Source organism: Ranitomeya variabilis, chromosome 7, assembly GCF_051348905.1.
Source record: "Ranitomeya variabilis isolate aRanVar5 chromosome 7, aRanVar5.hap1, whole genome shotgun sequence".
Classification (NCBI taxonomy): Eukaryota; Metazoa; Chordata; class Amphibia; order Anura; family Dendrobatidae; genus Ranitomeya; species Ranitomeya variabilis.
This window is the reverse complement of record NC_135238.1, coordinates 5,252,142-5,268,417: the sequence shown is the minus strand read 5'-3', so window position 1 is coordinate 5,268,417 and position 16,276 is coordinate 5,252,142. Positions and strand designations below refer to the sequence as shown.

Sequence of the window (16,276 nt, the reverse complement as noted above, 5' to 3'; positions counted from 1 at the left end):
ATTACTAACCCCAGGGCTTGATGTCTAATAGACCCCTCTCCATTACTAACCTCAGGGCTTGATGTCTGATAGACCCCTCTCCATTACTAACCCCAGGGCTTGATGTTTGATAGACCCCTCTCCATTACTAACCCCAGGGCTTGATGTCTAATAGACCCCTCTCCATTACTAACCTCAGGGCTTGATGTCTGATAGACCCCTCTCCATTACTAACCCCAGGGCCTGATGTCTGATAGACCCCTCTCCATTACTAACCCCAGGGCTTGATGTTTGATAGACTCCTCTCCATTACCAGCCCCAGGGCTTGATGTCTAATAGACCCTTCTCCATTACTAACCCCAGGGCCTGATGTCTGATAGACCCCTCTCCATTACTAACCCCAGGGCTTGATGTTTGATAGACCCCTCTCCATTACTAACCCCAGGGCTTGATGTCTAATAGACCCCTCTCCATTACTAACCTCAGGGCTTGATGTCTGATAGACCCCTCTCCATTACTAACCCCAGGTCTTGATGTCTGATAGACTCCTCTCCATTACTAACACCAGAGCTTGATGTCTGATAGACCCCTCTCCATTACTAACCCCGGGACTTGATGTCTGATAGACTCCTCTCCATTACTGACGCTAGGGTTGATGTCTGATAGACCCCTCTCCATTACTAACCCCAGGGCTTGATGTTTGATAGACCCCTCTCCATTACTAACCCCAGGGCCTGATGTCTGATAGACCCCTCTCCATTACTAACCCCAGGGCTTGCTGTTTGATAGATTCATGTCCATTACTAACCCCAGGGCTTGATGTCTGATAGACCACTCTCCATTACTAACCCCAGGGCTTGATGTCTCATAGACCCCTCTCCGTTACTGACCCCAGGGCTTGATGTCTGATAGACCCCTCTCCATTACTAACTCCAGAGCTTGATGTCTGATAGACCCCCTTCCATTACTAACCCCAGGGCTTGATGTCTGATAGACCCCTCTCCATTACTGACCCCAGGACTTGATGTCTGATAGACTCCTCTCCATTACTAAACCCAGGGCTTGATGTCTGATAGACCCCTCTCCATTACTGACCCCAGGGCTTGATGTCTGATAGACTCCTCTCCATTACTAACCCCAGGGCTTGATGTCTGATAGACTCCTCTCCATGACTGACCCCAGGGCTTGATGTCTGATAGACTCCTCTCCATTACTAAACCCAGGGCTTGATGTCTGATAGACCCCTCTCCATTACTGACCCCAGGGCTTGATGTCTGATAGACTCCTCTCCATTACTAACCCCAGGGCTTGATGTCTAATAGACCCCTCTCCATTACTAACCTCAGGGCTTGATGTCTGATAGACCCCTCTCCATTACTAACCCCAGGTCTTGATGTCTGATAGACTCCTCTCCATTACTAACACCAGAGCTTGATGTCTGATAGACCCCTCTCCATTACTAACCCCGGGACTTGATGTCTGATAGACTCCTCTCCATTACTGACGCTAGTGTTGATGTCTGATAGACCCCTCTCCATTACTAACCCCAGGGCTTGATGTTTGATAGACCCCTCTCCATTACTAACCCCAGGGCCTGATGTCTGATAGACCCCTCTCCATTACTAACCCCAGGGCTTGCTGTTTGATAGATTCATGTCCATTACTAACCCCAGGGCTTGATGTCTGATAGACCACTCTCCATTACTAACCCCAGGGCTTGATGTCTCATAGACCCCTCTCCGTTACTGACCCCAGGGCTTGATGTCTGATAGACCCCTCTCCATTACTAACTCCAGAGCTTGATGTCTGATAGACCCCCTTCCATTACTAACCCCAGGGCTTGATGTCTGATAGACCCCTCTCCATTACTGACCCCAGGACTTGATGTCTGATAGACTCCTCTCCATTACTAAACCCAGGGCTTGATGTCTGATAGACCCCTCTCCATTACTAACCCCAGGGCTTGATGTCTGATAGACTCCTCTCCATTACTAACCCCAGGGCTTGATGTCTGATAGACTCCTCTCCATGACTGACCCCAGGGCTTGATGTCTGATAGACCCCTCTCCATTACTAACCCCAGGGCTTGATGTCTGATAGACTCCTCTCCATTACTAACCCCAGAGGCTGATGACTAATAGACCCCTCTCCATTACTAGCCCCAGGGGTTGTTGTCTGATAGACCCCTCTCCATTTCTGATCCCAGGGCTTGATGTCTCATAGACCCCTCTCCATTACTAACCCCAGAGCTTGATGTCTGATAGGCCCCTCTCCATTACTGACCCTAGGGCTTGATGTCTGATAGACCCCTCTCCATTACTAACCCCAGAGCTTGATGTCTGATAGATCCCTCTCCATTACTAACCTCAGGGCTTGATGTCTAATAGACCCCTCTCCATTACTAACTCCAGAGCTTGATGTCTGATAGACCCCTCTCCATTACTAACCACAGGGCTTGATGTCTGATAGACCCATCTCCATTACTAACCCCAGGGCTTGATGTCTGATAGACCCCTCTCCATTACTAACCCCAGGGCTTGAGGTCTGATAGTCCCCTCTCCATTACTAACCCCAGGGCTTGATGTCTGATAGACCCCTCTCCATTACTAACCCCAGGGCTTGATGTCTGACAGACCCCTCTCCATTACTAACCCCAGGGCTTGATGTCTGATAGACCCCTCTCCTTTACTAACCCCAGGGCTTGATGCCTGATAGACCCCTCTCCATTACTAACACCAGAGATTGATGTCTGATAGACCCCTCTCCATTACTGACCCCAGTGCTTGATGTCTGATAGACCCCTCTCCATTACTAACCCCAGGACTTGATGTCTGATAGACCCCTCTCCATTACTAACCCCAGGGCTTGATGTTGGATAGACCCATCTCCATTACTAACCCCAGAGCTTGATGTCTGATAGATCCCTCTCCATTACTAACACCAGAGATTGATGTCTGATAGACCCCTCTCCATTACTGACCCCAGGGCTTGATGTCTGATAGACCCCTCTCCATTACTAACCCTAGGGCTTGAGGTCTGATAGACCCCTCTCCATTACTAACCCCAGGGCTTGATGCCTGATAGACCCCTCTCCATTACTAACACCAGAGATTGATGTCTGATAGACCCCTCTCCATTACTAACCCCAGGGCTTGATGTCTCATAGACCCCTCTCCATTACTGACCCCAGGGCTTGATGTCTGATAGACCCCTCTCCATTACTGACCCCAGGGCTTGATGTCTGATAGACTCCTCTCCATTACTGACCCCAGGGCTTGATGTCTGATAGACCCCTCTCCATTACTAACTCCAGAGGTGGATGTCTGATAGACCCCTTTCCATTACTAACCCCAGGGCTTGATGTCTGATAGACTCCTCTCCATTACTAAACCCAGGGCTTGATGCCTGATAGTAATGGAGAGGGGTCTATCAGGCATCAAGCCCTGGGTTTAGTAATGGAGAGGAGTCTATCAGACATCAAGCCCTGGGGTTAGTAATGGAGAGGGGTCTATCAGACATCAATCTCTGGTGTTAGTAATGGAGAGGGGTCTAACACCAGAGATTGATGTCTGATAGACCCCTCTCCATTACTAACCCCAGGGCTTGATGTCTGATAGACCCCTCTCCATTACTAACCCCAGGGCTTGATGCCTGATAGACCCCTCTCCATTACTAACACCAGAGATTGATGTCTGATAGACCCCTCTCCATTACTGACCCCAGGGCTTGATGTCTGATAGACCCCTCTCCATTACTAACCCCAGGGCTTGATGTCTGATAGACCCCTCTCCATTACTAACCCCAGGGCTTGATGCCTGATAGACCCCTCTCCATTACTAACACCAGAGATTGATGTCTGATAGACCCCTCTCCATTACTAACCCCAGGGCTTGATGTCTGATAGACTCCTCTCCATTACTAAACCCAGGGCTTGATGCCTGATAGACCCCTCTCCATTACTAACACCAGAGATTGATGTCTGATAGACCCCTCTCCATTACTGACCCCAGGGCTTGATATCTGATAGACCCCTCTCCATTACTAACCCTAGGGCTTGATGCCTGATAGACCCCTCTCCATTACTAACACCAGAGATTGATGTCTGATAGACCCCTCTCCATTACTGACCCCAGGGCTTGATGTCTGATAGACTCCTCTCCATTACTGACCCCAGGGCTTGATGTCTGATAGACCCCTCTCCATTACTGACCCCAGGGCTTGATGTCTGATAGACTCCTCTCCATTACTAAACCCAGGGCTTGATGTCTGATAGACCCCTCTCCATTACTGACCCCAGGGCTTGATGTCTGATAGACTCCTCTACATTACTAACCCCAGGGCTTGATGTCTGTTAGACCCCTCTCCATTACTGACGCCAGGGTTGATGTCTGATAGACGCCTCCCCATTACTAACCCCAGGGCTTGATGTCTGATAGACCCCTCTCCATTACTAACCCCAGGGCTTGATGTCTGATAGACCCCTCTCCATTACTAACTCCAGGGCTTGAGGTCTGTTAGACCCCTCTCCATTACTAACCCCAGGGCTTGATGTCTGACAGACCCCTCTCCATTACTAACCCCAGGGCTTGATGCCTGATAGACCCCTCTCCATTACTAACCCTAGGGATTGATGTCTGATAGACCCCTCTCCATTACTAACCCCAGGGCTTGATGTTAGATAGACCCCTCTCCATTACTAACCCCAGGGCTTGATGTCAGATAGACCCCTCTCCATTACTAACCCCAGGGTTTGATGTCTGATGGACCCCTCCCCATTACTAACCGCAGGGCTTGATGGCAGCTGGGATTTTGGATAATGCACAGCTGTCATCAACCCCAACTACCATTACCCCCATTGCCACTGCACAAGGGTAATTAGGAAGAGTCAGGCAAAGCACCAGAATGCATGCATCTAAAGTGGCGAGCTAATTCTGGGGTGTCTGTGGGCTGGTATTTTAAGGCTGGGAAGGGCCCAATAACCAGGGACCTTCCTAGCCTGAAAATATAAGCCTGCAGCTGTCTGCATTACCTTGGCTTGTTATCAAAAATAGGGGTGTATGGGTACCCCACATCATTTTTTTAAATTTATGCTTGTACATCTTTAACACCTAAACATCTGTCATTTCTATTCCAGTTTGTGTCACACAGATGTTGCACACAGATAACACAGACATACGGACAAGGATACCTTTTTTCCAGTACTGGAAATATCAGGAGGTGTGAAGTAAACCCAATTATAAAAACTAAGGAACTGTGACCAATCTTTTCTTCTGGTCTTTCCTTCTTCTGTATATTATATTCTCCTTCTACAGATGATTATACCTGCTTTATGCTTTGTTATCAGGTCTTTAAATCTCTGCAGTTTCTTCTCCACATGTTCTCCATTTTCTCTGTCCACCATGAGATGTCTCTGATAGTTTGACTTCTTCTCCTCATTGCTGATGAGGAATAAATCCACAGCTCTTATGTTGATACTCGGCTGATTTTTCAGGATTAGGGTTTTCTGGAATTCACCACTTTCATCCAGATCATCTATCACCACAATAACGTTCTTTCTCCCTGCATGGAAACCAAAGATCACCACCATCACACCGGACATATTAATAACAGCACATCTCCCGGTCACCACCATCACAATGGAAGTATTAATAGCCGCACATCTCACAAGTCACTGCCATCACACCGGATGTATTACTAACAGCACATCTCACAGGTCACCACCACCACACCGGATGTATTAATTATTATTATTATTTATTTATATAGCACCATTGATTCCATAGTGCTGTACATGAGAAGGGATTACATACAAATTACAGATATCACCTACAGAAAGCAAACTAACAATTACAGACTGATACAGAGGGGCGAGGACCCTGCCCTTGCGGGCTTACATTCTACAGGATGGTGGGGAAGGAGACAGTAGGTCAGGGGGTTGCAGGAGCTCCGGTGTTGGTGAGGAGGTCAGTGCAGGTTGTAGGCTTTCCTGAAGAGATGGGTTTTCAGGCTCCGTCTGAAGGATCCGAATGTGGTTGATAGTCGGACGTGTTGGGGCAGAGAATTCCAGAGGATGGGGGATATTCGGGAGAAGTCTTGGAGGCGGTTGGGTGAGGAGCGAATAAGTGTGGAGGAGAGAAGGAGGTCTTGGGTGGACTGGAGATTACGTGAGGAAAGATATCGGGAGATTAGTTCAGAGATATATGGAGGAGACAGGTTATGGATGGCTTTGTAGGTCAGTATTAGTAATTTGAACTGGATACGCTGAGGGAATGGGAGCCAGTGAAGAGAATTGCAGAGGGGGGAATCGGAGGAGTTGCGAGGAGAGAGATGAATTAGTTGGGCAGCAGAGTTAATGATGGACTGGAGAGGTGCAAGGGTGTTAGCAGGGAGGCCACAGAAAAGGATGTTGCAGTAGTCAAGGCGGGAGATGATGAGGGCATGCACAAGGATTTTAGTAGATTGACGGTTGAGGAAAGGACGGATTCTGGAGATATTTTTGAGCTGGAGGCGACAGGAGGTGGAAAGAGCTTGGATGTGCAGTTTGAAGGACAGGGCAGAGTCAAGGCTTACTCCGAGGCAGCGGACTTCCGGTACGGGGAAAAGAGTGATGTCTATAACTGCGATAAATAGGTCAGATAAGGAAGATCTATGAGATGGAGGAAAGATGATGAGTTCAGATTTGTCCACATTGAGTTTGAGGAAGCGAGAGGAGAAGAAGGAGGATATGGCTGATAGACACTCCGGGATTCTGGACAGCAGAGAGGTGAAGTCTTGGCAAGAAAGGTAGATCTGAGTGTCATCAGCATAAAGGTGGTACTGGAATCCATGAGACTTTATGAGTTGTCCCTGGCTAAGTGTATAGATTGAGAAGATTAGGGGTACTAGAACAGAGCCTTTGTGGGACTCCAACAGAGAGAGGGTGGGATGAGGAGGTAGTGTGGAGTGGGAGACGGTGAATGTGCGTTTGGAAAGGTATGAGGAGATCCCGAATAGGGCGAGATCTTTGATGCCAAAGGAGGCGAGGATCTGCTGTAGGAGGCAGTGGTCAACTGTGTCGAAAGCAGAGGACAGGTCTAGAAGGAGGAGGACAAAGTATTGTCCGTTAGCTTTGGCTATAAGTAGGTTGTTAGTGATTTTGGTCAGGGCTGTCTCAGTTGAGTGATGGGGGCGGAAACCAGATTGTAGATTGTCATAGAGCAAGTTAGATGAGAGGTGGGAGGAAAGTTCAGCGTGGATGTGCTGCTCCAGGAGTTTGGAAGCGAATGGGAGCAGCGATATTGGGCGATACCTGGACATAGCTCTTGGATACAGGGTTGGCTTGGATAGGCGTGATTGTGGCATTTTTGAAAGCAGAAGGGAAGGTGCCTGAAGTTAGTGATAGGTTTAATAACCTATACCTAGATTAATAAACGCACATCTCATCGGTCACCACCATCACACCGGACATATTAATAACCACACATCTGACCGGTCACCACAATCACACCGGACGTATTAGTAACCGCACATCTCACTGGTCACCACAATCACACCGGACATATTAATAACAGCACATCTCACCGGTCACCACCATCACACTGGACGTATTAATAACAGCACATCTCACCGGTCACCACCATCACACTGGACGTATTAATAATCGCACATCTCACAGGTCACCATCATCACATCGGACGTATTAATAACCACACATCTTACCGGTCACCACCACGCCCCCGGATGTATTAATAACCGCACATTTCACCGGTCATCACCATCACACCAGATGTATTAATACCGCAAATCTCACCTGTCACCACCACAACAGCGGACATATTAATAACCTCACATCTCACCGGTCACCACCAACACGGACATATTAATAACTGCAAATCTCACCGGTCATCACCATCACACCAGACATATTAATAACCGCACATCTCACCGGTCATCACCATCACACCGGACGTATTAATACCGCAAATCTCACCTGTCACCACCAGCACAGCGGACGTATTAATATCAGCACATCTCACCGGTCACCACGATCACACCGATCAAATTAATATCCGCACATCTCCCCGGTCAACACCACTCCGGATATATTAATAACAGCACATCTCCCAGGTCACAACCATCACTCCGAACGTATTAATAATTGCACATCTCAAAGGTCACCACCATCACACCGGACATATGAATAACCGCACATCTCACCGGTCACCACCATCACACCGGACGTATTAATAACCGCACATCTCACAGGTCACCACCATCACACCGGAAGTATTAATAATCACACATATCACTGGTCACCACCATCACACCGGAAGTATTAATAATCGCACATCTCACCGGTCACCACCATCACACCAGATGTATTAAAAGTCGCACATCTCACTGGTCACCACCATCACACCGGACTTATTAATAACCTCACATCTCACCGGTCACCACCATCACACCAGATATATTAAGAAAGCACAAAGAACAAAAAGACAGCGCCACAATGGATGGTGAAACAATAGGAGCTTACACTTATTCTGCCTCATGTAGCGATGTTCGGTCAACAGACCTTTATCAAAGGTCTGGTGTTGACCGAAACGTCGCTACAGGAGGCAGAATAAATGTAAGCTCCTATTTTTTCACCATCCATTGTGGCGCTGTCTTTTTGTTCTTTGTGGTCTTGATACTGGCCGGGATGGGCTCCCTGGTTTTGGACGTACGCCCTTGTGTCCCTTCAATTTATATATGTAAGGGTGCGGTTTTGACTTTCTTTTGTTTTGACTCTGATATTAATAAAGCACATCTCACCGGTCAACACCACCACACCTGACATATTAATAACCACACATTTCACAGGTCACTGTCATCACACCAGATGCATTAATAACCGCACATCTCCCAGGTCACCACCATCACACCGGACATATTAATAATCGCACATCTCACAAGTCACCAACATCACACCGGACGTATTAATAACCACACATTTCACCGGTCACCACCACCACACTGGACGTATTAATAACCGCACATCTCCAAGGTCACCACCATCACACTGGAGGTGTTAATAATCGCACATCTCACAGGTCACCACTGTCACGGATCAGGGGTGACCTTTGGCCAGCACACAGCTATCACATGTGCAGGGGGGCTTATCTTAGTTATCGCACCACTGCTACAATGTGATGAAAACAGAAACAAGGCTGTTATGATGACCTGGTGGTTAGAAACACCCGGAATGACCTGATGAGCAAACTAGTAATACAGGACAAGCTCTGGGAAGTGGGAGCTCTGCTGACCGCAACACGAATCCTATCACAACACAGTAGAAATAGCCCTGGAGCGTACCTGACTCTGCCTAGACGCCTCTTCACAGCCTAAGAGCTAACTACCCCTAAAGATAGAAAACAAAGCCTAACTTGCCTCAGAGAAATTCCCCAAAGAAATAGGCAGCCCCCGACACATATTGACTGTGAGTTAAGATGGAAGTCACAAACACAGGAATGAAACAAGTTTCAGCAAAGGAGGCCAGCCTTAACTAAACAGACTGAGGATAGAAAAGGTATCTTTGCGGTCAGCACAAAAATCTACAAAAACCACGCAGGGTGTGCAAAAGAGACCCCCGCACCGACTCACGATGCGGAGGTGCCACTCTGCATCCCAGAGCTTCCAGCTAGCAAAGAAAAACCATGATAGCAAGCTGGACAAGAAAACAGTGATAAACAAATAAACTAGCAGGAACTTAACTTCTGATGGAGTAGACAGGTCATCTGAAAGATCCAAGAGAGATCAGAACCAGTACTAGGACATTGACAGCTGGCATCAAGTAACGATCTGAGTGGAGTTAAATAGAGCAGCCAGCCAGGACCAAACGAGGTCAGCTGAGGAAGGAACCTCAGAACCAGCAGCTCCACTCACAGCCACCGGAGGGAGTCCACGGACAGAACCCGCCAAAGTACCATTCATGAGCACAGTAGAGAGTTCGAGAACAGAATTCACAACAGTACCCCCCCTTGAGGAGGGGTCACCGAACCCTCACCAGAGCCCCCAGGCCGATCAGGACGAGCCAAATGAAAGGCACGAACCAGATCGGCAGCATGAACATCAGAGGCAACAACCCAGGAATTATCCTCCTGACCATAACCTTTCCACTTGACCAGGTACTGAAGTTTCCATCTCGAAACACGAGAATCCAAAATCTTCTCCACCACATACTCCAACTCCCCCTCAACCAACACCGGGGCAGGAGGGTCAACGGAGGGAACCATAGGAGCCACATATCTCCGCAATAACGACCTATGGAACACATTATGGATGGCGAAAGAAGCTGGAAGGTCCAAATGAAATGACACAGGATTAAGAATTTCAGAAATCTTATAAGGACCAATGAAACGAGGCTTAAACTTAGGAGACGAAACCTTCATAGGAACATAACGAGACGACAACCAAACCAAATCCCCAACACGAAGTTGGGGACCAACACAGCGACGGCGGTTAGCGAAACGTTGAGCCTTCTCCTGGGACAATGTCAAATTGTCCACCACGTGAGTCCAAATTTGCTGAAACCTGTCCACCACAGAATCCACACCAGGACAGTCCGAAGACTCAACCTGCCCTGAAGAAAAACGAGGATGGAAACCAGAATTACAGAAAAAAGGCGAAACCAAAGTGGCCGAGCTGGCCCGATTATTAAGGGCGAACTCAGCCAAAGGCAAGAAGGACACCCAATCATCCTGATCAGCAGAAACAAAGCATCTCAGATATGTTTCCAAAGTCTGATTGGTTCATTCGGTTTGGCCATTTGTCTGAGGATGGAAAGCTGAAGAAAAAGACAAATCAATGCCCATCCTAGCACAAAAGGACCACCAAAACCTTGAAACAAACTGGGAGCCTCTGTCCGACACGATGTTCTCCGGAATGCCATGCAAACGAACCACATACTGGAAAAATAATGGAACCAAATCAGAGAAGGAAGGCAATTTAGGCAAAGGTACCAAATGGACCATCTTAGAAAAGCGATCACAAACCACCCAGATAACTGACATCCTTTGAGAGACAGGGAGATCTGAAATAAAATCCATGGAAATATGCGTCCAGGGCCTTTTCGGGACCGGCAAGGGCAAAAGCAACCCACTGGCACGAGAACAGCAGGGCTTAGCCCGAGCACAAGTCCCACAGGACTGCACAAAAGAACGCACATCCCATGACAAAGAAGGCCACCAAAAGGATCTAGCCACCAAATCTCTGGTACCAAAGATTCCAGGATGACTGTTATGACCCCAGTGGACAGGGTCTCATAGGAACGTGTAAGTCTGCGAGATTCAAAAATCCAGCTCATAGGGCTGTGGTAACTGGGTTGACCAAATAGCTACTCCTAACGCCAACACTAGAAGTAGCCGGGGATCATGCCTACGGTGATCGCTAGATGACTCGCGCCAGCCGGAGAATCTAACTACCCCTAGGAGAAGAAAACAAAGACCTCTCTTGCCTCCAGAGAAAGGGACCCCCAAAGCAAGATACAAGCCCCCCACAAATAATAACGGTGAGGTAAGAGGAAATGACAAACACAGAAATGAACCAGGTTCAGCAAAGAGAGGCCAGCTTACTAATAGCAGAATATAGCAAGATAACTTATCTGGTCAACAAAAACCCTATAAAAATCCACGCTGGAGATTCAAGAACCCCCGAACCGTCTAACGGTCCGGGGGGAGAACACCAGCCCCCTAGAGCTTCCAGCAAAGGTCAGGATACAGATTGGAACAAGCTGGACAAAAATACCAAACTAAACTAAAGCAAAAAGCAAGGAAGTAGACTTAGCTTGAAATACAGGAACCAGGATCAAAGGACAAGAGCACAACAGATTAGCTCTGATTTCCACGATGCCAGGCATTGAACTGAAGGTCCAGGGAGCTTATATAGCAACGCCCCTGAACTAACGGCCCAGGTGAGGATATAGGAAAAGACAGAAGCTCCAGAGTCAAATCACTAATGACCACTAGAGGGAGCAAAAAGCAAAATCACAACAGTACCCCCCCCTTAGTGAGGGGTCACCGAACCCTCACCACGACCACCAGGGCGATCAGGACGAGCGGCGTGAAAGGCACGAACTAAATCGGCCGCATGAACATCAGAGGCGACCACCCAGGAATTATCTTCCTGACCATAGCCCTTCCACTTGACCAGGTACTGAAGCCTCCGCCTGGAGAGACGAGAATCCAAGATCTTCTCCACCACATACTCCAACTCGCCCTCAACCAACACCGGAGCAGGAGGCTCAGCAGAAGGAACCACAGGCACAACGTACCGCCGCAACAAGGACCTATGAAACACGTTGTGGATAGCAAACGACACAGGAAGATCCAGGCGAAAGGATACAGGATTAAGGATTTCCAATATCTTGTAAGGACCAATAAAACGAGGTTTAAATTTGGGAGAGGAAACCTTCATAGGAACAAAGCGGGAAGAAAGCCACACCAAATCCCCAACACGTAGTCGGGGACCCACACCGCGGCGGCGGTTGGCAAAGCGCTGAGCCCTCTCCTGTGACAACTTCAAGTTGTCCACCACAAGATTCCAGATCCGCTGCAACCTATCCACCACAGAATCCACCCCAGGGCAGTCAGAAGGTTCCACATGACCCGAAGAAAAACGAGGGTGGAAACCAGAGTTGCAGAAAAACGGCGAAACCAAGGTGGCGGAACTAGCCCGATTATTAAGGGCAAACTCAGCCAACGGCAAGAAGGTCACCCAATCGTCCTGATCAGCAGAGACAAAACACCTCAAATAAGCCTCCAAAGTCTGATTAGTTCGCTCCGTCTGTCCATTAGTCTGAGGATGGAAAGCAGACGAAAACGACAAGTCAATGCCCATCCTACTACAAAAGGATCGCCAGAATCTGGAAACAAACTGGGATCCTCTGTCTAACACAATATTCTCAGGGATGCCGTGCAAACGAACCACGTTCTGGAAAAACACAGGAACCAGATCGGAAGAGGAAGGCAGCTTAGGCAAAGGAACCAAATGGACCATCTTGGAGAAGCGATCACATATCACCCAGATAACAGACATGCCTTGAGACACCGGAAGATCAGAAATGAAATCCATGGAGATATGTGTCCAAGGTCTCTTAGGGACAGGCAAGGGCAAGAGCAACCCACTGGCACGAGAACAGCAAGGCTTAGCTCGAGCACAAGTCCCACAGGACTGTACAAATGACCGCACATCCCTAGACAAGGAAGGCCACCAAAAGGATCTGGCCACCAGATCTCTGGTGCCAAAAATTCCTGGGTGACCTGCCAACACCGAGGAATGAACCTCGGAAATGACTCTGCTGGTCCACTTATCAGGCACAAACAGTCTGTCAAGTGGACAAGAATCAGGCCTATCAGCCTGAAATCTCTGCAACACACGTCGCAGATCTGGAGAAATAGCTGACAAGATAATACCATCCTTAAGAATACCAACAGGTTCAGCGACTCCAGGAGCATCAGGCACAAAGCTCCTGGAAAGAGCATCGGCCTTCACATTTTTTGAACCTGGTAAATACGAGACAACAAAGTCAAAACGGGAGAAAAACAATGACCAGCGGGCCTGTCTAGGATTCAGGCGTTTAGCAGACTCGAGATACATCAGATTTTTGTGATCAGTCAAGACCACCACACGATGCTTAGCACCCTCGAGCCAATGACGCCACTCCTCAAATGCCCATTTCATGGCCAACAACTCCCGATTGCCCACATCATAATTTCGCTCCGCAGGCGAAAACTTCCTAGAGAAAAAGGCGCAAGATCTCATAACAGAGCAACCAGGGCCTCTCTGCGACAAAACGGCCCCTGCTCCAATCTCTGAAGCATCCACCTCAACCTGAAAGGGAAGCGAGACATCAGGCTGGCACAAAACAGGCGCCGAAGTAAACCGACGTTTCAACTCCTGGAAAGCCTCCACGGCAGCAGGAGCCCAATTAACCACATCGGAGCCCTTCTTGGTCATATCCGTCAAAGGTTTCACAATGCTAGAAAAGTTAGCGATAAAACGACGGTAGAAGTTAGCGAAACCCAAGAACTTCTGAAGACTCTTAACTGACGAGGGCTGAGTCCAATCAAGAATAGCTCGGACCTTGACTGGGTCCATCTCCACAGCAGAAGGGGAAAAAATGAACCCCAAAAAGGGAACCTTCTGTACACCAAAAAGACACTTTGAGCCCTTGACAAACAAAGAATTTTCACGCAAAATTTTAAAGACCATCCTGACCTGCTCCACATGCGAGTCCCAATTATCAGAAAAAACCAGAATATCATCCAGATAAACGATCAAAAATTTATCCAGATAGTTCCGGAAAATGTCATGCATAAAGGACTGAAAAACTGAAGGGGCATTAGAGAGCCCAAAAGGCATCACCAAGTACTCAAAATGACCTTCGGGCGTATTGAATGCGGTTTTCCATTCATCCCCTTGCTTAATGCGCACAAGGTTGTACGCACCACGAAGGTCTATCTTGGTAAACCACTTGGCACCTTTAATCCGGGCAAACAAGTCAGACAACAGCGGCAAAGGATACTGAAATTTGACAGTGATCTTATTTAAAAGCCGATAGTCAATACAAGGCCTCAAAGATCCGTCCTTTTTAGCCACAAAAAAGAATCCCGCACCAAGAGGGGAAGAAGACGGACGGATGTGTCCTTTCTCCAGAGACTCCTTGATATATGAACGCATAGCGGTATGTTCAGGTATCGACAGATTAAACAGTCTTCCCTTAGGAAATTTACTGCCTGGAATCAAATCTATTGCACAGTCACATTCCCTATGAGGAGGCAATGCACTGGACCTGGACTCGCTAAAGACATCCTGATAATCAGACAAATACTCCGGAACTTCCGAAGGCGTAGAAGAAGCAATAGACACAGGCAGGGAATCCTCATGAATACCACGACAGCCCCAACTAGACACTGACATAGCCTTCCAGTCAAGGACTGGATTATGGGTCTGTAACCATGGCAGCCCCAAAACAACCAAATCATGCATTTTATGTAGAACGAGAAAACGTATCACCTCGCGGTGTTCAGGAGTCATGCACATGGTAACCTGTGTCCAATACTGCGGTTTATTTTCTGCTAATGGCGTAGCATCAATACCCCTAAGAGGGATAGGATTTTCTAATGGTTCAAGAATAAAACCACAGCGCTTAGCAAATGAGAGATCCATAAGACTCAGGGCAGCACCTGAATCTACAAACGCCATGACAGGATAAGATGACAGTGAGCAAATCAAAGTTACAGACAGAATAAACTTAGGATGCAAATTACCAACGGTGACAGGACTAACAACCTTAGATATACGTTTAGAGCATGCTGAGATAACATGTGTAGAATCACCACAGTAGTAGCACAAGCCATTCCGGCGTCTATGAATTTTCCTCTCATTTCTAGTCAGGATTCTATCACATTGCATCAAATCAGGTGTCCGTTCAGACAACACCATGAGGGAATTTGCGGTTTTTCTATCACATTGCATCACATCAGGTGTCTGTTCAGACAACAACATGAGGGAATTTGCGGTTTTGCGCTCCCGCAACCGCCGGTCAATTTGAATAGCCAGGGACATGGTATCATTCAGACCTGTGGGAATGGGAAAACCCACCATAACATTCTTAATGGCCTCAGAAAGGCCATTTCTAAAATTAGCGGCCAGTGCACACTCGTTCCAATGTGTCAGCACGGACCATTTCCGAAATTTTTGGCAATACACCTCAGCCTCGTCCTGGCCCTGAGACATAGCCAGCAAGGCTTTCTCTGCCTGAATCTCAAGATTGGGTTCCTCATAAAGTAAACCGAGCGCCAGAAAAAACGCATCAATATCAGCCAATGCCGGATCTCCTGGCGCCAACGAAAAAGCCCAATCCTGAGGGTCACCCCGTAAGAATGAAATAACAATTTTTACTTGTTGAGCAGAGTCTCCAGACGAACAAGGTTTCAGGGACAAAAACAATTTACAATTATTCCTGAAATTCCTAAACTTAAATCGGTCTCCTGAAAACAGTTCAGGAATCGGAATCTTGGGTTCAGACCTAGGACTTCTGGTAACATAATCTTGTATACCCTGCACACGAGCGGCAAGCTGGTCCACACTTGTAATCAAGGTCTGGACATTCATGTCTGCAGCAAGCTTAAGCCACTCTGAGGTAAAGGGGAAAAGAAAAAAAAAAAAATGAGAGAGGGAAAAAAAAACCTCAAAATTTTCTTTCTTATAATCCCACTTCTGCAATGCATTAAACATTTAATACTGGCCTGGCATACTGTTATGACCCCAGTGGACA

General features: G+C 47.7%; 1 protein-coding gene across 1 annotated transcript in view; it reads right to left on the bottom strand.

Annotated features, from left to right (window-relative positions):
- The window catches only part of LOC143785066 (uncharacterized), a 166,340-nt gene that overhangs the window by 34,109 nt on the left and 115,955 nt on the right, over window positions 1-16,276 (bottom strand). The window contains exon 7 of the mRNA XM_077273735.1: window positions 5,302-5,538. Coding sequence (XP_077129850.1) covers window positions 5,302-5,538 — 237 coding nt within the window. The remainder of the gene's footprint in view (window positions 1-5,301; window positions 5,539-16,276) is intronic.